Source organism: Ischnura elegans, chromosome 1 (genome assembly GCF_921293095.1).
Source record: "Ischnura elegans chromosome 1, ioIscEleg1.1, whole genome shotgun sequence".
In the NCBI taxonomy this organism is placed as follows: Eukaryota; Metazoa; Arthropoda; class Insecta; order Odonata; family Coenagrionidae; genus Ischnura; species Ischnura elegans.
This window is the reverse complement of record NC_060246.1, coordinates 106,292,123-106,315,419: the sequence shown is the minus strand read 5'-3', so window position 1 is coordinate 106,315,419 and position 23,297 is coordinate 106,292,123. Positions and strand designations below refer to the sequence as shown.

Here is a 23,297-nt window from a genome sequence, read left to right as displayed (position 1 = left end):
AATAACAGCGATATTACTTTTGACTCCTCCTTTTTGTATTTTGGCAACTTTTAGCAACACTGAAATAATATAAGTAAGTGTGAAGTTTTGAATGAATGAACGGATTCTATGAGTTTTGTCTTTAATGCCGGGTAGATTCAGCAAAAATCTCGAAGTACCCTTAAGCTTTTTAAACTATGTAGCTTTTAATAATAAAGCAATGCATAGTAAAGAATGATCGCGGGTTTTCCTGGAGTACTGTATCATGGAGGGTTCTTCGGGATTTTTACCGACGATGATGATGACTCGTTCGTCGAAACGTCGGCCGTGATGGAAAACTTGACCCGGTGTAAATCCCTAATAGCCATCCACGAATTAATGCATACTGGTTACGTTCGACGATAGAGAATATTTGTAGCTTGAAGGTGATTTCTTCATTTTTTGGGGTCAAAACTGCAGGAACTTATGCGGTAAAGCTTGAGAAAACGTTAGTTTTTATTATATTTTTCCTTAACTTCAACGCTAAAATTAGCAATGTCACATAATGGATGCGCAAATTCATCCCTATCTTCGAATATACTTTAAAATTTGAGTGCTTCATGGCCATGACGAAATAAGATTTCGGTGAGATTTTCGCCGAGGTAGCGAGCACCCATAATAACGATACAGCTGTTCGCATCCCTATTCCTCCGCATCCATCCAAATTGCTCCCCTCCGTGATATGTATGCATACCTGTTTCATATTTGTTTTGTCTTGTTTTTGATATTTGGCGAATTATGAATCCAGTTTGGGTGCCTCGTAATCGATTGAACCTATAATTGTATAATTCAAAACCACCGAGCTGCGAGCCGAATGATCGCGCCATTGGTGTGTTGGGCTCTTTGGAGGGCGGGCAGAAAAATTATTGGGTGATCGCCGCAGAAGTTCTTGGTCTTATTTTATGATTATCAATGAATTATAGTTGCCGATCCTCTTGAATTGTAATTGACCACGAAATCATCACATCCATCGTTGGAAGCATTTTTCAGCAATGCAAAATAATTTTTTTTTAATCGTTGACGTCCAGTGAAACCCGTTCTAGATCCAGAACGCTCATGCCTAACGACTCAGTGGTTTCAAGCTACTCTAAATTCCGCGATTTCGCATCCCAATCTGAGGATGTCCTTATTTGGTCGATCAATAACAGTATTAACTCATTGTTTAAAGGTAGCGATGATATTTCCCTCCATTCATTTTATAATAAGACATCGATTCCGACCATAGGAACAACCTCAATCAAAGACGGTGGTGTATCTGCAAGGGCGTCATTTGCGCAGACACACATTTTGACGAAAATTTCTATACTGCGTTGTCTTCGATAATTTGTTGGATTGATTCGTGACAATTCTCCACTGCGTAATTGCCCATGCCTCACCTCCCTTGAGAAGCATACTCCGGATGTAAGTTCTGATAGATTGAATGTAGATCTTTCTTTTGCTGGAATGCTCTTTTCGCCTGGCCTATTCTGCTGATAATTCCTTTCTTGCTTCTACCAACGCTGCTTATCCTTATTCCCAAATAACGGATTTCACCCACCTTTTCCAGTTTTTCCCCCCTATTTTAATGTTAGTGTTGACTTTTTCCTTCTACTGCATACTAATGTACTTACTGCAGCATCCAATCTTGATCTCAAAATTGAGGCTCCGAGGTCATCTGTATCCCCTTCCACTTTGTGTTTGATATCATTTCTTCTAGCTCTGTTTCCGCTGCACAACTCTTCCCGCTATTCTTTCCATCTCTTCACTTGGTCTACATTTTCAGTCATAAGTTCTCCATTTTTCCCCATATTCATGTAGATCTACACCACTACAGTAGCTACGGGTTTGGTTTCTATCTTCATGATTACTATCCTCTCATTTAACTGCAGGTAGCTTTTCACACAATTTCCGGTGCTCTTCCTAAGCAGTATTCTCACCCCAGCATTTCCATTTAGCGATCCTGAGTGTATAAATTGGTAGCCTCCACTCCGAAAGTCTCCATCTTTAGGGAACATTTCGCTGATTCATAACATGTCGATGTTTATTCTTAGCAAATCCACCTTCAAGTTCTCTATCCTACAGCAGTTGCGAAGCAATGTCCCTATTATTAACATTATATCACATTCGATCGATGTACCCTCTCGAGTATTGCAGTAATGCCCCAGAGATTTGAATGGGGGACTCGTTTACCTGCGGAATATTTTACACGAGATGATTCTCTCATGTCATGATATAAAAATGACTATAGTAGCTACAACTCCTCGGGATAATAATATGGTAGTTTCCCCTTGCTTCCTCATCGCAGTGATACAGCCGTTAAAGTAAATGTTGCCACGCCCATAGTGAAATGTGTGTCGTTGTACCGAGCGATATGGTCTCCACCCTAACACACTTGAAGAAGAGCTGCTGCCCTCTCTCCTGCGTGATGAGAGGCATAATTATTGGCGGCCTCTAGTCGCCAAGTCACACCGTCTTCACAGGTTTCGATTTCATTAAATGGCCGACCTTACCCAAAAATGGACAATTACTCCCTCAGATCACCGTTGATTTTCGTCTAGGACTGGTTATTAGAGGAGTGAACTCGCATATCTTGCAGTTAACCTCTATATGCATCGTGGTCGACCCGCCATCCACGACCCAGTGGACTTACTAGGTGGCTTTAAGCTTATCCGCATGTATAATTCATATAATAAATTATTCCCGTCTGTCTACGACTTCATTATCTAATCGTGTTTTCTACACAGAATGATCCATAGTTTTCGCTAGCTTTGGGTTTGGTTACTCCACTCGTCTTTCTCCATTAAAGATCTTATGAAGCCTATGGAATGTAATGGTATGTTGGTCGGTGCTTATGGCTGCTTGAAAATTTTCTCGTGAACTAACGGGAAATTCAGTCATCGCAGTTGTAGGTCCTCCCATTTTACCAAATTTAAGATATTTTAAAAATAATTTTCATATTATTTTTGCTTCAAAATCATTTAGAACTTTTATGTATTTTTTATATTCCATACTTCGACTCGGTTCATTAGTATTTAACTTACCTTATTTATTTTTCTTTCGATTATATAAGCACCTAATTTTAGCTGCGCTCGCTTCTTTTCATCACGGTATCTCTCTCTACTTTGCGAGTGATTTCTTTTTTATATTGAATGGAATATAAATAATTATTTTATTAAATTATTTCTTTTTTAAATTAAATATTATATTAAATTATATTAAATATTCCTCAAATGAGTTCCTATTTGTTCAAGGTAAAGGAAGAAGCATTTCTTGCTATTTAGAAATCATATTTACCAAATGCGTTTCGTTTTGAGGCTTTTTGAAGATTTTGTGTTTGTGTGGACAGCATAGGAGAGATATGCCAGCTGAACTTCAAGGTCGGAAACCACTCCAAGAACTGGGAAACATCGGGATTTTTCCGCGGATAGTGAAACTTAACCCATCCCAGGGTAGGCTTATGGGCTGCATTCGCTCGGGATTGAACCCTGGCTATCCCTTCTGCGAATTATCCGGAACAGATGGTGCGTCTTCTGAGCGTTAGTGGGACCGTACCAAAAGCCACGGTGGAGGGGGAAGGAGAGAGAAAGTTTCAAAAGAAGGGAGGTGAGGGGGGGGGGGCTTTTGAGAAACGGCGCCGCGCGGAAAACAGTTGAGAGAGCCGGAGCGGGTTTTGCACCTTTCCGATGTGGTCACCACCGTCACTTGTTTCTCTCCCTTCCACCCTCCCCCACCCCTCCTCATCCGCTTCCCTTCCCATACCACCACTATCTTCCTCTCAATCCCAACCCCTCCTCCCCCCCCCTTCGTCCAACTCCATAAACCTCCCCCTCCACGCCCCGCGGTCCAAATCACGTAAGAGTCGCCACCCATCGCCCCCTCGCGGTCTAACGGAAAAGAACAACAGTAGAAGCAGTGCCTCCGAGATTTATTCGACTCAGAACAATACTTTTATTTTCTTCTCCGCGGAAAAGAGCGGAAAATTGCCAGCTATTATCTTTTTGCATGGTAGATTGCAGTTATCACGCTTTTTGGCTATCGGTGATGATTAATTATTTTTAATTGTAACAGAGACGTTGTCAGGAAATTATTTTGGGAGCCGCGGTGATGGTGAATGTTAATAATTTCTCATAAAATAGTAGTGGTTTAAAACCCGCTTTTAACCGTGGATACGAGGATATTTAAATCATCTCAAAGAGCAGCGTGAACGGCAATTTCGATTGTATGTACATAATTGCAGCGGGAGAGAACTACCTTTTACCAGCCATCGAACCATGGGCCTTTTCTTTCCTCCCTGCGTTGCGATACTTGATGGTTCGCGAGAGCGTAACACTTTCCACCCTGAATGCCGGTAAAATTGCCTTGGGAATCGAGGCATCCAGTTAATGTTCTGGTGTGCACATATACGAGCAGCCATCCGGGTTCCTGATCTGTTAGGCAGGTAATCGAACCCGGGCCCAAAGATATGTCCACCCATGGACATTATATGAATATAATGGTAGCTAGAATTTTATTTTAAAACTAATTTTTAACAATAAATCTGAATTGGAGACCTCGATCGATTTCCCACATTCATAAAATTACTGGATGTAGTGCTGATGCCACTTCCGAGGTTTTTAAACCACTAATCTTACATGCTTCATCGGCTTTTTTCACAAAAATATTTCCTTCAAGTAATTGAGAGCGCACATAAAATTGGGGCAATTTCATAATTTTAAACAGGCGACAATCGAAATTCGGGTGATGTCGCCCGAAAAACCTTGAAGTCTGCGGGAGAAGGGCACATGGGGTCGTATGGGGCAGGTTTTAGAGGATCGAATGGGACATGGGAAAGAAATTGGCATGCAGAAGAGAGGGGGGGAAGTGGAGGTGGGGAGGGGCGGATGGAATGATGAATAACGGGGAGGGGGCGGGGCGGCAGGGCGGGGGGAGGGGGAGTGATTTATTCGTGCGCCGGAGGCGGTCATGGCTTTTCCCGCCCCCGTCGGCTGCTCTTCCCCCTCCCCCCGGCAATTAAGATTGTTCCTCTTCGCCTCGCTGTCTCACACCTCCGCTGTGCACACTCATGCCGTTTGCATTCTCCACCGTGCCTTCTTGACCCCAGCGCGTCCGCAATGTTTGCGCGTCCCGCGAATGTTTTCTTCTCTCTCTCTCTCTTAAATTATTCTCCGCAGCGGTGTTGTGTCGGGCGTCCAACTCCTCACTCACACGCCTCGACTCTCGCGAGAGATGGCTCGCTTGATTACTACAGCATCCATTTTCAAATCCATTCCTTCCACCTTTCCTGCCTTCGATTCTAAACGCACCCCCCTTTTTTTACTAGTTCCTCTCCGGCTTTAATTAATCGATGTTCTTCTTCATCTTCTTCGCTCCGTCAGTGTCTCATACCCCCCTCTTCCGTTAAGTGCTCTCTCTCTCAAGCACGTTATTATTCGTGCCCTTGCTGAGAACTCACGACTTTTTAATTTCACAAATTAGATCACTTTAATATATGGTTTTCGCTCATTATAAAGGCATTTGTATTGCGCTACGAAAGAGGAAGTAAATTTTTTCCTGACGACGCAATCTATCTTTCCTCCTTTCGGATTCCGTCGCGTTAAGTTTTCACGTCGATGTATATTTATTAGGGGCGCATATTTAAAAATATTTTACGACCATACTAAAGATTATTTCCTTTAATTTCAAAATATGAACTTTTGATGTTTAAAACTGAAGGAGCAAATTTTTGCTGAAGTATAAAAACATCTATACTCTTCAAGACTCTGATGGTACCGTTTTATTAATGTGTAATATTTGAGGGAAGGCTCATGCGATTTTAGTAATTGGTATACACTTTTGCGAATTGCAGTCGTGAACGATGATGGTGATGTATCAGTCTGATTAAGCAATGAACAAGGAATAAGTATCTTCTAAGAGCAATCTCTGTAAAAAAAAAATAATAATTGGAAGATACACTACCCGTAGTGACTAAGATCATGCCGTAAAAAGGTGTGCCAATAAAAGGAAAACGAACGGAGTAATGATAAAAGGACGAGCAAAAATTTTCCGGGGGAAGTAAAATCAAAAGAAAAAATAATCACCTCATGTCCTCGAGAGTTTTTGATTTTTTGTTGTTTTATCTCGTACTATGCTGCTCTCGTGCTGCTAATGCTTATAATATCTTCGTAAAACCTTTTTATATAAAGAAACAATTGTTTTCTGAAAATCTATCAGTTTATTTCCTCTTATAAATATATTTTTTTTTCTTTTGCAGGGCAAGGAATGGAAGATGGCTCTGAAGCCAGAACTATAAGACATGGGTAAGTAATCACCTGATCTATAATTTAATACGGATTCTAAGGGCCATATTCCACTAAAATAGCTCAATCTAAAAATTGGAAATTAAATAACAGTTTATCAGCCAATAACAGTTAGAATAGAGGGAATAATAGCTTTGCTATTTCCACATGTTAATATATTGAGATCGACCATGGTTTCGCTACAGCGTAACATTGTCAAGGTATTAAGTGCGCTAGCAACGCAACTAGGGCAAGTCTCTGCAGGAAATTGACAGTTAAGTTCCGTATTGCGTCACTGAACGTTATATACCATGTGGAAATATCAAAGTTATTATTCCTTCTATTCCTACGATTAAGGATTCCCACCAAGTTACGCCCGCTACTATTAATTATAGTCAATAACAGTTTGCCGGCCTCGGTGGCGGTGGGGTGAAGTCCTCGCCTGCCAAACCTTAAGTCGTGGGTTCGAATCCCGCCTGGGTAGGTGATCCCTATCCAGGGCATGGATGTTTGTGTTGTACTTTGTTAATTTTGGAAACCCTCGTTGTAAAAGGCCGTTATGTCCTGTTTACGGGAAGTTGATAATAAATTGATAAAATAGTCCCATCAAATATACCAGTTATAGGATATTAGTATGGATTCGTTACTTGGAAAGATACCCATATTTTTTCGATTCTAGCGGACCTCGTTTTCATCTTCTTGTTTATCTGCGATAACCTTATGTACTTTAGGCACATCCCTAGAACCAATAATCCCCTCGTTGTTGGTACATTAGGAGTGGTTTGGATTTTTTTCCTTACTGGAATTTTCCGTGCTGTTAAAAATTTCTCTCGTATTGATGCTCCTGCATGAAAAATGTCTCATTTTCCCGTGTAATTTACATCACATTAGCTGTGATTTAAGATAAAATGGAAAATTTTCATGAAATTAATCGTTTTGGCAGACCTCTATTAATATAAATGGCAGGGGATGATTATCCCTTAGATTTTCCGTCTCGACGGATATTCCCTTCGGGTATGTACAGCCCCTATGCATATGATTCGAAGTTGTATCTGCAGTAACTAATGGCCCAGTATTCTTGGAAGCCCAGGAATATTTACGTAATGGTACCAAGGGTAAGAGAATAATTTAGTGAATAATTCAAGTTCGTACGCATTTCTGATAGTAGGATAGATCGTACAATGCGTTCTCTCAACCAACAGTACTTTTAGAGGATGGAATGTACCAGTGGAATGAAATGCATTTTAGAGGTAGTGACGTGGTAAAATTATCATTGAATTGTTAAATAGATTGGCTGAAAGTTTTAGATAAATTATTATATGAATGGATCATTGGAAAGAGATGTTACTCTTTGTATTTTTTTTCTTTTTCAATTAAATTCTAAATTCATTCTCCCGATTTATCGAGGGATTGAATTGTACTGAGGTACTCTTCGAGGGTTTCCATGCGAAAGGAGTTAAAGAATCGGTATATTTTAAATGTTAAAGCTGTAGAAATTTCCTCATGATCTATTATTTGAAATGGCCTTGCATTACTGGGAAATTTTGATTCCCCCCAGTAAAACCTCATTTTCAATTCCGTGGGAGTAATTCCCATTGACAGCCCTGAATTCCATCGATATATTAAGTCCTGTTACAAATTTCAATTTGCTCCACCATCAATACACACACCTCCAGTGACAGGAAAGTAAGGGACTTCATTTGCATATTGATTCGTATCCATTAATAAACATGCGTAGGCTCATTATGGCTTGTCACTACAAACTTGAATTTTCACTGTAAACTCGATTGAGGTAGGGAGTGGGTGGTACAAGTCACTTACCTATCCATGCGTCTATGTTTAGATTAAAACATTTTTCTGTATGCATGCATAAAATTAATCATCATTGCTGCGAATACTGAAAGGATACAGAAAAAATCTTAGTAGCGGGAGAAAAACTTGAAATTCTTTCGCATCCGTCTGTCATTGTGCTTAGTAACCTAGCGCATCGTCCGTTTTAGGCTACGTAAAGGAAATACATATCAGTGATTCCAGCACTATGCTGCATAGTTTTTTAATAGTAAATAATCAACGCCAATCAAATATATCATTTGTTTTTCTTTTGAGTCTTTCACTTTTCTTCCCCCCGTACGTCAATTTTCACGTATGTCCTTCGAAAACTCTTGTTGTTACTAAACAAGAATTCTGTCGCAATTTTTCTGTGTTGCCGTTACGTAACTATTAATTTTTTGTGATGATTAGTGTTAGTTTATCATAATTTAAAGGTCCACGGCCATGTCAGTTAATTATCTACACAGAGTTTCATTTATCGGTGTGAAAAATTGTGTGCTAGTCATAATAATACTTTGTAATTTGTCTTTTTTCCTTCAATTCTTTCTTGTTTCAAATTTCCGATATTATCTTGAAATGTTCATTATATGTAAGTTAAATCCTTGTCATTATTGCCTATATATTGCATATGTAACTTCTGAAGTTGTTGAAATCCTGTTTTTTTATTATTCGAGATGTAGAAAAATATTGAAAAGGTTCTACTCCATTCTTAAACATTGACATTTTCACAGGGAATGCGTCAGGAAAAAAAATACTCGTAAAATAGGATACATGCGTCCTCGTAAGATAAGCATAGTAATTAGGTCCCCGGGTGGATACGATTCCAACTTCATCCCTTTTCCAACGGTCAGTGAGCCTTTTTTTAATATTCTGCGATAACGGTGGTGAAATTCACATTGATTACCATGGGATTAAATCCTCTGTACTGTGAAATTAAGTGTCGACCTTCGGAAACTCGGGCCTCTGCGCAGATCTCTAAGCTACCTAGGTTCTCAAATCTCTAAATTGCAATGGAAATTATGTAATATGATTGGTCTGTGCTCTGCCCAGGAAACTCCATGGTTTGATGCCCAACCAAGAGCATTTTTCAATTACAATTAGAGAGAATAACGGGCTCTTTTATGGAGCGGGTGAGGTTGAGGAGCTTAAGTAGGGGTAAGATCATGGCCGGATTTTGATTAAAAGAGGTCCTAGGCTACTCCACTTATGAGGCCCTTTCACCTCCCACTTTTAAAGTTGTAAATAAGAGGAGATACGGGTATAACAAAATAGCAGGCTTCGGTGGCGGCGGAGTGAAGTCCTTGCCTGCTAAACAGAAGGTCGCGCGTTTGAGTCCCGCCTGGGTAAGTTAACCCTAGTGAGAGCATGGTTGTGTGTGCACTTTAAACTGTTAAAATGTTAGTAACCCCGATGTAAAAGGCCGGATAGAGCTGTTTTCGGTGGTATGGACATAAGCAGAAGAAATTTTAAAAATACATAATTACTATAATATTCATATCTATATGTAAAATAAAATACATATATTGTGATTTAAACTAAACTTTATTAAAAAGTAAATAATTGCTGAAATAATAACGTTTAAAATAGTGTAATTTTTATTTTGCTAACGATTTGAATGTATGCCCCTCTTGATCTTGGGGCTCTAGGCTGAAGCCTAGTTAGCCTATAGGAAAATCGGGCCCTGGGCAAGATTCCTTGGTCTCGAGTGATGGGAATGCGCCTTCCTCATCCCCGTGTCCCTTTCCCTCCCTCCCGTCAACGTCGTGAATGACTGAAGATCTCCGCCCTACCTACCTGTAATTTCTTCCACGAATCCCAAACAATGTACCACCAGACAATGGTTCATCCTCGAGAGAATTTTTCTCGGGATACCATGCCGCCCGCTGCTTTACTCGGACGAGAGGGGTGATTTCGAACGCTTCCATTTTCGCGGTGCGGTCAACGGAAGAATGGCTAATGCATTCCTCAGGGTTGAGATCGAAATCAGCTCGCTACAGGCGTTCGTCCGCGACCACAGAAATGCCGTCGGTTTAAATACGGGTTTCGCAGCGTGGCCAGATGTGTCGTGCGGAGCTGACATCAAGAGAGTCACTCACTCGGACGGCTTATCCCCGTCTCGCGAGGGTCACGCGATCCAACCTCTTTTCATTTCCTGATCCTCGTCCGAGATCTCAATCAAAATCCGAGTCGCATGGGTTTGTGCGGGCCCGAAGAACTTTCAAGAAGATTGGTTGAAGAGCACGAGGAGAGAAACTGGTCCACTCGCCCTGAATTCGTAATGTTGACCTCTTCGTGAGGCTTAGTATCAGGCAACTTACTTGTCGAACCGCCTTCTGCTCCGTACCCCAATCCGAGGATAATCAAGTTTGTTTGACTGCCAGGTGCTAGCGTCAAGCTCCTAGAGCTAGGGTTCACACTGCGCCGGTGGTATTTTTCGATACTATCACGAATCTACTCAAAATACTACTATGAGAGTACAGAAAGTGTTACTCAGATGTTAAACAAATTAAGCTGGGAACCGTTACAGACTCGGAGGCTGCGCTCATGGTTTAGGTTGCTTGAGTAATTGAGAGTATATATTTTTTAAGAGCGACCCGAAGAACATCATATAAAACCCCATTTAATTTCCAGGTCCGACAGAAAGCATAAATTAAGAGGGATATTTTGCCGAACGGATAGGTGTGGGAATTCGTTTTTCCCCCGAACGACAAAGGACTTTAATAAATGCTAGGCTTTCTTCGGAGTGAGCTAGGAGATAGTGGGGTTCCAAACGCGTTTCTTGACTTCTTCGATGCATGTTGGTAATGGCACGGATAGATATGGATACGGAATCCTTTCATTGTACCGGGCTCTGGGATTACTTTTCACAGTCACAGTTAATCACAGTGTTATCCTAATGTTATGGTTTCTTTAAAAAATGTTTGTTTGTCATAATTGTCATAATGTATAGTCACCTTAAATTCTTGTATTTAGTATGTTATATCTAAGTGCGATTATTTATTTTTTTGTAGAAAATATTGTATTGTTTTTCATGCTCTTGGCAATCTGCACTGATGCCTTGTCTGCACTGTTGACTGCATTTGTCTGTAATTATATTTATTTCCTTTTTTACTTCAATTTATCTACCAAGATGGAAATGTAGAAAGCTGTCCTTTTATTTTCTCATGGGCCCCAGTGCCTAAGAAAATAAACGACTTTATTATTATTATTACTTTTGAAACTTCCGCGTGAACGGCAGTGTGATTCACATTTCTTATCATGGGAAATAATTCCTGTGGAACGGGTATTCAACCATTGACCTTAGAAGAATTTGACCTTACAGCATTTTTCGACTAATTTAGCCATACGTTACGATCGCCAACATACTACGGTAGATCAGAGAACGACTGAAGACCAAATATATTTAAATTTTCGTGTTTTCTGCGATTGATAAGAGACTTTAACGGCAGCGTTAGGGCTTATAAATAGGTTTGTTGACTCGTAGCATAGCTTGCTAATTTATGCAGTCTTACTAATGCAGGACAAAAATACGGATTTATTATCGTAGAGAAATATTCAGAAGCAATGAAAGGGTGAAGAAATAGAAAAAGGCACCATTAGTACGAGATAAATATAGGGCTTGAAAGACAAAATACCTTTTCTTCGTCACTGTTTCGCACGGTACATTCACTGAGTCTATCATTTACGCAGAATCTATAGAGTTAAAATAGTTCTCCTCTACTGACAAGAAAAATCTGTCGTACAAGTGTAGGTTGTTACCAAATAAGTATTCTTTCAGGTAAATTTGCTACTTTAGCTTACCAATTCTGAGAACGAAAGTTATCCATTGCTTCCAAATTATGTATCTTAGTCGGAATTAGTAAACTTCTCAGAGAAAATTACTCTCTCTCAAAAGATGTGAGAACCCCTTGTGTGTCCAAGAATGTGTACTAAATGAAACGTATTCATGGTGCTACTGAATAGCGACATTTACCTCGCCATTGCGTGGAGCAATGCCCGCGTCGGTTTCGATTTTACATCACTAAACAATAGCTTAGTCGATAGCGTAAAATTGCAGATTTTTAAACAATATTGAATAATTCAGAGTAACAGTTTTAAAAGTAAATAACTTGTTATGTTAATTCAGCATCCGCTCGATCGCTCTTTTAACGGTTTCATTACAAAAATTACACTTTGATATTTAAATTCTCAGATATTCTATTTTAAGTTTGCTTTCATTGCACATACTTGCTCATGATCGTCTTTTCAGGTCGGTTTATCGCTGGTCCATCCATTGCCAGTTGAGCCAGCCGTCTTGTTGAATTGGATGCCCAACGACGTGCACGAAGGTCGCGAGCACGAGTCCAGCCACAGGCACGCCTGTTTTGTATCTCTTTAGATTCCATCCCTCGGAAATCCGATGATAGGAGGCCATTGGAGCGTGATTTATCGCAATCCTTGAGGGCACGAGGGCCTGCAGAAGCTATACGGAAGAGAATCAGTGTGCTTTTCTGTCAATTTTGATTTTCTAACGGATAAATCATGCTTGATTTTCGCCGATGCTTTTGCAGGAACGGAGATCCGAATTATTTATCATGATAGACATTGGTTTGCCATTCAGGAGGCTCGTTCTTGAATCTCTGAATTGGTGGATGTTCAATATTTTCAATGTATTACCGAGTTCTAGAGGTAGAATATGTACCATAGTTCCATTACAACTGCGTAGATAATTTTAAAAATTATTGTGAATTATCTGTCTCCTGGTGCAATTGCAGATACATAGGTATTGAAATAGAATTGGTGAGAATTTAGTCGAAGAATGTGGCTGAAAAGAATGTATAGATAAGTGGCAATTGAAATTTAAATGTCTCATACCGAATGAAAGCTGCTATTTTTCATCAAGGGAAATTTTAAATGACCAATATACTTTCATATCCCAGAAAGTAAATCTATGAATCGTTATAATCATTGCTGCTTCTCAGAAGAATACCTACTATATTTCTTTTGCGAATGGTATACATCAGTAGTGTGTTTCTCATGTTTCGTTGTTCTATCCAAAGATCTTCAGCGATAATCATTTAATTTTCAGCAATATAATCTTCATTATTTTATCGAGTTCCCATCATGTTTTGTGTGGGTAACAATTCGTGTATGACGATTTCGTCTTAATTTACTTTTTTCTAATAGCTATTACAAGTGCCCTAACTTTGATATTTGCATTTTTAAATAGAGTGCTAATTTTTCAATGGAAATCTATACATTTCTTTCTAAGTGGCACTATTGAGAACATCTGAGGAGTTGATGAAGCGACTGGCAGAGCAACTACTTGGTCGTTGACCAAGTACAAAAAAATGAAGTTCGCGCACGTCTCCATTCCTTGGGAAAAGGCCTCGTTAATTGAGAGAAATGAGCAGTCGAAGTAATGTTCTTTCGACGAAAAAAAATCTCTCTCCCTGTTCGCAGTCCTTGTGACTGCGATTAACTTCCCTACCGTGCTTCTATTTCCAACGTCCGCTCTCCACTTGCTCCCATGTCGCCCAGAATTTTTTTTCCGAGATCTCACGCTGTCCTTGTGGTTACTCAATTAACTACGCTTACTCCCTTGCCTTTTTCCGTCGCTTCTCATTACTTTCTTGCGGTATTTCTTTCCCTCGTTATTCTTCTCCGTAACCCGTGCCTTTTCCTCAGTTATCTCCACCGGCTGGACTTTTCTGCTTCCCCTCATTACCCTTGATGCCTCTTTCTTCTCAGTCTCATCGAATTTTGCCCATAAAAAAATATTTCTTCCAATAAATCTCTATCTATGCCACTTCATTTGTTCATAAAATGCACCTTGAATTGTTTTGTAATTTTTTTCTTTGCTCAGCTGAGATAATCGCTAAGCTCTTCTTAACACTTACCTCGAGGACAGCCACCTAGTCTTCACACGTAATTACAAACCTGTCTGCCTATATTTATGTGACTATAATTCTCATTTTTCTTTTCAATGATTACCTCATAAATTCCATTATAGATCGGAAATCATATTGAAGTTTTTGATTCCCGTTATGAATATAAATTCGTACTACCTTTCTCATATGCATGTGCTCATTAATTTTTTACGAGTTTTTTTCTCAAATTCCATCATTATTTTCCATTTCACAAACAATGAGTCATTCCGATTAAATTGTATGGAATTTTGGTGAAGTAATATAGGAAGTGTTTGAAAATGTCTCAAGGCTTGTGTTAATTGACATGATTGCCCTAAAATTAGTCGAGCCCGTACCAATTGTTACATATTTTTGCATTGATAATTTGCATTTTTCTTTATATTTTCCGATGATGGCACGTTATCTCGCGATGATTTACTTTCATATATTCTTAGCACATTTGTTGTATATTGCCTAATAAATTGAGATCCACTTTTTCTCTGTTAAAATATTTCATTGATTAAGAGAAGTCTGCTCAAGTTTTTTAAGTCTGAGGTTGAGTATACATGACATGAGCGTAGTTCAACTGGGGCGGACCTGAGAGAGCAGGCGGGCTGGATTCCCCGCCGAAGGTCTCGGTCCTGCGGGGCCCCATGTCTGGGAATTATTCATTTGTTATACCTGATATATACATTTGTGCATACGGGCCCGTTTACCCAAGTGCATTGTGAGCGAGTTTTCTAAAGTCAAGATATTGAAATTGCAGTTGCACCGTACTTGTGATTGACGCTTGGAATGTACGTATTCACGGTAGAGGTATATTTTCCATATTCCACCAGCTTTCCCCATTAAAAAAGCACATGCAGCTTTAGTTGGGGATGTTCCAAAGAGTTACCTGCATTTACACTCGCACTCCACTTTCATCGCCCAACATTGTGTCCTCTCATTCCTCAGCGTGAGGATTGGTAACAAGGATTTTTCACTTCCGCGCATGAGACACGGATTGATCAACTCCGAAAATGGGATACTCACTTCTACCTCGGCCTCAACGTGACCAAGAAGACGATGGTTCTCTTTGACAAGCGGCGATAGTTCAATTTGAAAGATTTTTCTCCGTAGATTTTTACAGACTAAGGTTAAAGAAGAATTGAAAAAGACTGAATTTAAATTAGTATTGCGGCTTTTAATATTTAAAAAATTCATACTTCTCTAGAAATATTGGAATTATTTTTACGTTGAACTATTTTAATGTAGCCCTCAGGTTCGGTAAATGTGAAGCCTCAATGACTTACTTCACTTCTGTCATTATGAAAGCAGCCCACTCTTTTCCCATCCACCCTAGACTCCACGTATGCATACTTCAGGCTTTAGAATAAAATGAAATGAATGACTCTAGATTGGAATTGAAAAGAGTTCCTCCTTGATGGTCGTTAACATTTCAATCAATATTGATCGCAAAAACTGGAAAAGTATGAAAGTGAATCATGCTGTTGTTCTGGATTGAGTTAATAACTGTTAATACCTACATCCTACCCATTTGGACTCTGGGCAGAGAACTTGCAGCCCAAAATCCCGCTATGTACAGGTTGAGCTATGCCGCATGCTATGAGCTAAATGGGCGCACAAAAAAAAGCAAACAAGCATCCTTGGAGTCCGTGAGAATTTTCCCTCGTGATCAGCGAATGGGAGGGTGAATGTGTCACCCACCGCTTTGTCGGTCATCCGGCGGACTCACGCAAAGCACCCGCCGCCGCTCCTCCCAGCCACCTCTCCTACACACCCTCACTCACTTTTGCAAATGCATTCGTGACAAGTGTCCACCCAATATGCGTTGCCCACACCTGGCCCAACCCTTTTCCCCTCACCCCAACCTCCACCCCCCCCCCCCACCTCCCGATATCTGGGGCGTCACCCTTCCCGTGAATGGATGGAGGGGCGTGGATGCACGTGGAGTTGTGCGCCCGATTGCGTTTGGGTGAGAGGCGGTAGATGGCGACGAAAAATGTGTCGGCGCAATGATGGTGGAAGCAGATAGGAATGGGATTGATCTCGGTGTCTCGGATGCTGGATGGATTAATTCGACCGGTAGCGGCTCTCTGAAGTTTTACATGCCCTGTTCTTTCGGCTCAATCCACCTCCGTGGCGAATCGGATCGTATGCGAGATCGCTCGCCTTGGAATTTTCCAGTCGTCGAAACGCCGCTATTGAAGTAGGAGTGGAATTGAGTAGAGGTGAATTAAGTTTTAAATGGAGGAATTTACTTGCGATGCGCGAACGTTTTTTCCAGGACAAATATCATTGAGAGAAGTATTTTCAATGAATTGTTTTTATGTGATGAATTGAAGGGAATTAATGATGCAATCTTGGATTTTTTTTTCTTGAATGTTTTCTCGTCTTGTACATTTTCTATGTTGCGATTGCCATCATAAATCTAAGCACTCGTGTTTCTGGTTATCCTCTCACCACAGTAAGAAACAAATTTTTACGTATAATGTCCATTTGTAATCCCTCACGATTGGTGTTGAGTATATTAGTGATTTATATATGACATCTGTATTGGTCTGTCATTTAGAGTGTGTTCGCAATGAGTCGAGCTTATGGTAACTCCAATGGGCTATCCTGGGTGGTTAGATAGATTGCTTATTAGTGGAATAGAAGAAAGGCGGAGACGTCGGTGGTAGCTTCCCCTGAACGAAATAAATCAGCGTTTCATCTGGTGGTAGAAGTATTGCATGAACTTGTTTTTCTTTCCCGACATCACCGTTCAAACTATCGTATAATACACAAAGGAATTCCCACATACAGCCGGGATTCGAGCCAGGGCCTTCACAATGGGAACGCAGTACTTACTCTAGTTACTAGAGCAATCCCACCAGTGTTTTGGAGTAGTCTTTTTGACTGATTATACGATATAATAATGCACTGCTTATCCTGTTTACTCGATGGCCTTGATGGACTTCAGTGCCGGCCAATTAAGCTATGCTGCCTGTGTGATATAATCCGCTTAACGTTCGATATTCTGTCATTCCTAGAGTCTCTTCATCAACGTGATGACACGTTTCTAGCAACTTCTCAATTTGTAGTAGCTCCACGGAAGTAAGTGAAATGGTTTTTCTATTATAAAGACAAGTAATGGCCCAGCAAAGATTCTCCTTGAATATGCTTAGCCATGGTTATTCAGCACTTCGACGTCGGCAGCTCTTTCAATTCGCCGGTATTCCAGTTTTCGAATGCACTTATCAATCCGTGAGTGTTTTGGGCCATTATCAAGCCGTGGGCCTCGCACACTGAAGTGATGTGCCATTGTGGTTCACTCCGTTTAATGTGCCTATCAATCATTAAGACCACCTGCTGTGATCATTTCCCTGACTCACCATCATTTTGGCAAGTTGGCGTTCCCGCCACACCCAAAGCGATTCTCATTGGGTCTCTCCCTGGGCGTATGGGGCGAACATGATATTCGCTCCCATTTCATCTCGTCGTTTTGAACGTTTGGAAACGCCATTCCCTCCAGTTCAGTCGTGGAATTGGTGCAACTTAAAGCATCCTTATCGATTGGAATCAGACCCCATGCAAATTCACAAGCAACAGCAATTTCTTTGAAAAATTATAGTCCTACGTTCACTTACTTTGCTTACCATGGTATTCAATGACTGAAGTTATATTTTCCGTGAATTAAGTCCCTCCTTAGTTTTTATTTATATTTCTGTTCGAGTGCCTCGGTCTAAGTCGGTTGTCTCGCGGATCACTCTCATGCTGACGCTATTTTCATGTAAAAACTGCGTCATTGCATGGAAATACCTCCGAATCCGGCCAAAGTATTTACCGGCATTTTAATCCAGGATTGATTTTAGTGCCATTAAGAGGCGTTCAATGAAGCCGGTAATTTTTTGTGGATTCCGCAGTATGAAACCTTTCACGTAGCGTCATCCCCTTTCTCACACTTATGTCAAATTTAAATAAATAAAAGATTGTTGCACTTTTCCACAAAAATTTTACTATGTACAACGCGTTGGCTCTGTGAGCCGAAACGCGTTTTACGCAGTAAATATTTTGTGGAAAAGTGCTGCAATCTTTTATTTATTTAAATATGTCTAACATCCACCAATTGAAGCCTGAATTTGTTGAACTTATGTAAAAGTTAATTCTGTTGAAATACCATACTGCAAGTTTGAATAATAGTATCTTGAATACACCACGGCAGGCGACGAGTCCCCGACTGTTGGCCATGGCTTTGTCAGAGATGTTACGGATTATTTATAGTGTCCACTTACGCATTTGAGTTCTCATCCATTCATGCGTGTCCTTATGTGATTCTCCCGCTACTCTTTCGGGTATTCATTTACCCTACTCCCCTTCCTCTTTTCCTTTAGTCCACCTCCCGAATCTGGATGTTTGGCACTCACTCACAAAGAAATCTTGAGTTTTATCCTTTATAAATGCGCATCAAGTGCTGAAACCGATTGGGTTAACAAAATTGTATGGAATATTATCAATTTTTCATTACTCCCATCACGGCTAAATTCACCAAAAGTAGAGCCGAAAACTGTGGCGTTATTTCTCCCGTCACTAATATATTGCTTTTGGCTCACGCCTTCCTTTCTCGTTTACAAGTAACTTAGTCATTAATTTCAATTCAATCATCAAGTTTCGATTGCTTATTCCGTTACTGATTTTTTCCTCGTTTCTTTCTCTCCCGTGAAAACTCCGTGCGTCCGGTGGAAATGAAGTCATGTGTCTACGCTTCCCTGGGTTGTTCGCCCTCTGCGCGACATTCGTTGCTGTGACGGTGATGCAGTGACGCTGGAGTGCCAAGTCCAATCAACGCCACCTCCGCTAATCCGCTGGGAGAAGAGTGGGAAGGTAAGTGGCATTGGATATTTCCATCAGCTGTCCATAGCAGACCATGCAACATTGAGTGGAAAATAATCCACTTAAGCTGTTTTGGACAGTGCTTCTAAACGCTTGTGAAAGGTTTGTCTCTCCCGTGTCAGCTGTGACGGAACTGTAATTTTAATCCCATCCGAAGGTTTCGACGTAGTAACGCAACTAGGTATTCGTTTCTTCCTGGTGCTTTTTTTCCTGATCGGCACCCTTTTCTCAAATCTATGTCATTTTTTCGGTCATCAGGTTTTCATATTTTGGACCCGAAACCAAAGGGTCGTTTGTCGGTAACCAAACGGTACTTTTAACCATAAAAAGAAAATAATGAGTAACTTGCCGAATTTGATGCCCTTGATTGGAGTGTAGGAAATAAATGATATCTTTATCATAATGTTAAATCTTCCTTATACTTAAAGTGATCATTATTGACGAGAGAGGTCTTTGATCTTCCCTTTTATATGCTCGCAAAGAGTTGTGTATCGCGAAAAAGAGGAATATTACCTGAAAATGCATTTAGTAAAATGCAGTAACTGAGTTTTCGGGTCGAGGGTCCTATATTAAATTATGTTGGAAGGAAGTTGAAATTATTTTATCGTCACTCATTCAACGATGATCTTCAAAAGCCTAACTGCCAAGAATTATTAATCGTTTTGGAAATAAAATGCAACCCCTTTAAAGGAAAAACTTTAAAAATCTCCACTCTAGCGCTATCAATCTTTAAACCATGTAATAAGATCACTAAATGCGAGCATCATTAATTATTTCCAATTTTAATGATTTATCATGACGAATTAAAGAAGTATTAGAGTATAATTTAATCCTCAGAAAAACTACCTCTTTCAATCATGCCACACATCCTAAATCGCCACAAACATCTTTCTACCTTGCATTTCAGTTGTAATTTAATTTCGATGATATTTAATCCTCCCATTGACACTGTACAAAACTGCCCATAAATGGTCATTTATGTGATTCGTTACAGCCCAGGGTAGTTTAAAAGTAAGATTTCTGATGGTTAAATTTTGGAGAATATGTAGTAATAAGGTCAAATGCGAGGTTCTTGTATCTGATGTTATTACTCAATGAGGTATTTATTCATTATTTTTATACTTCTGATTCGTGCATGAGTCATCGAGAATTATTTTTTATCAAAGTGGTGCCATCTTGTGCAGAATGTTTGAATAGAAACATTTGTTTTTTTCTTATACGCGTTACCATTGCTGCTTAGAGACTGTATCTTTCTTTGTGTTTAAATTTAAATTTTTCGCAATTCTTCATATCTCAAATCTTTTGATGCGTGAAAAGTACCTTCTTTTCAAGGATAAATAAAATACAAGTGAGCAGTTATTCAGCGCCTTTAAAATCCATCTAGACTCTTTCCAAGTTGGACTGTTTCGTGGAATTTAACGAATGCCTTTTACAAAACTATAAATCCGATTTTACTAAAGCCATAGGTTATCTTCTCCGTAAATAAAACTTGGCGAATTTAATTTGCTATTCTTTCAGTCTGACCGTGCCCACTATTCACCTTCCCACTATTTATTCCCATTTGTGTGATTGATTTAGAAGGGAACTGATTATGTCACTGAAATAAACCCGACATTCTTCATAAGGCCGGGAAACAATTAAACCCTTGCGTTATTATTCTTTCTGTTGCTTATGATCGGCTGGAAAGGAAAGGAGCGGTTTCGTCTCCGACGCTAAAAATAACTACTCGCTTCATTGAAAATCTTGCGCCATTAGGTACAAATCCGACTCTTCAAGCTCCCTGTGATTAGGTGGGCGTGGGGAGCGAGATCAGGAGACTGAATAAGAGCGAAATGCATTGCAAGGCCCTTTCGCGTGCTCCCCGCTAATGATCCCGACTCCTGAATTAGGTCCTCCGCGATTTGTACACGTCAAAGAAGTCCCGCGTGGTGTGGATGTCTTTCTCGTTCTCTCGATTCACCGCAAACCCGATTCTTATCGCCATTCCCGGCCATGCACACCCTTCGGATTCGGTTTCGCTGTGACCGTGGAGTGAAAGTGGGGTGGTTCACGCGCCCCGTGGGCGTGAACAATGAGCCACGGCGGCGGTCCCCGCGCCCACGCGCGTCCGAAGAATGAATTCTCCTCCGGAGGAGATGGTCAGTCGTGTACATTGCGTGCGCCCACGTTCCGCAGAGTGCCAGTCGTGGGTGGGTTTAATGTGGAACGAGAGTGCGTAAAATGTTTGATGACCAAATAGCCGACGCTTGACCGAGAGAATTTTTTTTAAGGGAGCGAGGTCCAGAGGACGTTATCGTCTTGTGTTAATGCCGCGAACACACCGTTGCGCAGACTCTGAGGAGGAGTTTTGGCTCGATGGTCGTTTATCAATTCCGGCCGTCAAATAATTTTTGAGATTCATGAGCTTCGTAAATATTCTGGCGTCAAGATTGAAAATGAACTGGCCATGCTCTCGTTTGAATCGGCCTACGTACTTCTTGGTGGTGACCTTTTTTTACGTACGATTCAAGTATTATTCTTCTTCAAACCCACGTCGAATAACGTTTAGCATATTTAATATTCTCTGTTGCGACCAACATTTCATAATTGAAAAGGTATGAAAAGTCGTCACCAACCTCAGTCGACTTTCACTTTCATAACAATGGGCAAAATCTTAAATATTTATTGAGTCAAGTTGCTCCTTGTAATTTTTGAAATAACAATCCTCGGCACCCTTCACATTCACATTATAGTATCCCAGGCTATATTAAAGCCGGAATTTTAAGTGAGATCATTTCATATAATTGAATACTATGATATTGGTTATCCTTGTTCAATATACCTAAATACATGCCACTTCAAATTTTTCCATTCGTCATAGGAGTGAATTGGGGTGTAATTTAATGGAAAATAGTCCAAAATCATTAGGTTCCACGTGAAACCTTTGGCCATTGTAAAATATTTTAGAAAAAATTGTCATTTTATGTACATTTAGATATTTTCTCTTTGATATGATACGGTATTGGTCAGGAATAAAGGTTAAATCCTGTATTCCAAATAAGCAGCTCTTCCTAATATTAATATTCATATAACACAACATTGGGAGTTGGATTTTCAACAAGGTAGTTACAAAATATTTTAGGGTATGAATTTTAAACCGCTTCATAAAAAAGATTTTTCGCTCAGTAGCATATTGAGATTACAAATATAAAGCCATATTATTTACTGATTTTGTGGTATGGGTATAATACTATATCACGCTTTTATCAATCCCTTTGAGAGTTAATGGGCTCCTCTGCTAATATTAGTTCATGGCAATAGTCATACGCTATTGTTGTTAATCATCAAAATATAATTATCCTAATCCAAGTCAAAACCTAGAATAGCTAATCAGGAAACTTTCTTTAATTCCTAGTTATTACCAGTGAAATGAACTCGATCTTTCGGTAGTGACCAGTGAATTTATGAATCGAGAACTTTTTACAAGGTTTATATTATTTTATCGAACCGAAATTCTGTTATCAACAAGTTTTTCGTCTAAAATCTACTTTTTAAAGAGAGATATTCGTCTTCTTGACGTAATGTTTATCCAAAAATAAATATTTATGCATCCATAGTAAAAGTGCAGGTACCGACAAGTATTCGAAAACTAATGAATGAAGAATAAATTCCCTGGTTAGATGCAAAGTCTAATGAACTTGGAAATATTACAGATGGATCTATCGGTGCATTTACCAATATTAGACAATACATCATCGTGTAACAATACTTTACGCGCGTTCTTAAATAAAAAATGACGAAAATTTCGGCAGGCATCCATTTGTATTGAAATATTTGTTCTAGAAACACCTGCAGGTAAAAGTTTTTACATTTTTCCACTTCTTAAATGCAGTGTTTATATGATTGACAGCACAATTCAGAATTATGCCCAAATGCAAATTGCTGCAAAATATATGTTTATTATTAAGCCTAGGACCTCTCTATTTTACGAAAAAATCTGTATTTGAAGGTTTAAAAAATAAAATTAGGTATTTTCCAAATAATTTCAACATTAATAATATCTCATTATTAATTATATTTTCAGTGGTGTTCTTCTTGCATTGAAATAGCATTTTTTTTCTAATAAGACAAGAAAGCCTAATGCTGGGTGAAGTACCTCTACACATGAAATTAATGTCACGCAAAACGGTAACAAAAGTCTACGACTCTTATTCTATTAAAAATCACATATTAATCTTCACACAATCAGTGATATAACACGTTGGTTAGTTTGGCTATGTATGGGTACAGCTCGTCCAAGTTTCAGCTATAGCTGTATGAAATTTTCATATACAGGATAAGGGAGGAAGTTACTCTCCCTAGACCTCGCACTCACTCGCACAAGTGCTCAAATGTTTGTGAGTGTCCGATGGGGTCCCGGTATTTGATCCTGTAACTCTGCAATCAGCAGCCCAAC

The 23,297-nt window shown here is 39.8% G+C and overlaps 1 protein-coding gene across 1 annotated transcript in view; it reads left to right on the top strand.

Annotated features, from left to right (window-relative positions):
- Window positions 1–23,297, top strand: part of LOC124157835 (titin homolog) — a 401,563-nt gene that overhangs the window by 316,651 nt on the left and 61,615 nt on the right. The window contains exons 30-31 of the mRNA XM_046532910.1: window positions 6,248–6,293; window positions 18,721–18,853. Coding sequence (XP_046388866.1) covers window positions 6,248–6,293; window positions 18,721–18,853 — 179 coding nt within the window. The remainder of the gene's footprint in view (window positions 1–6,247; window positions 6,294–18,720; window positions 18,854–23,297) is intronic.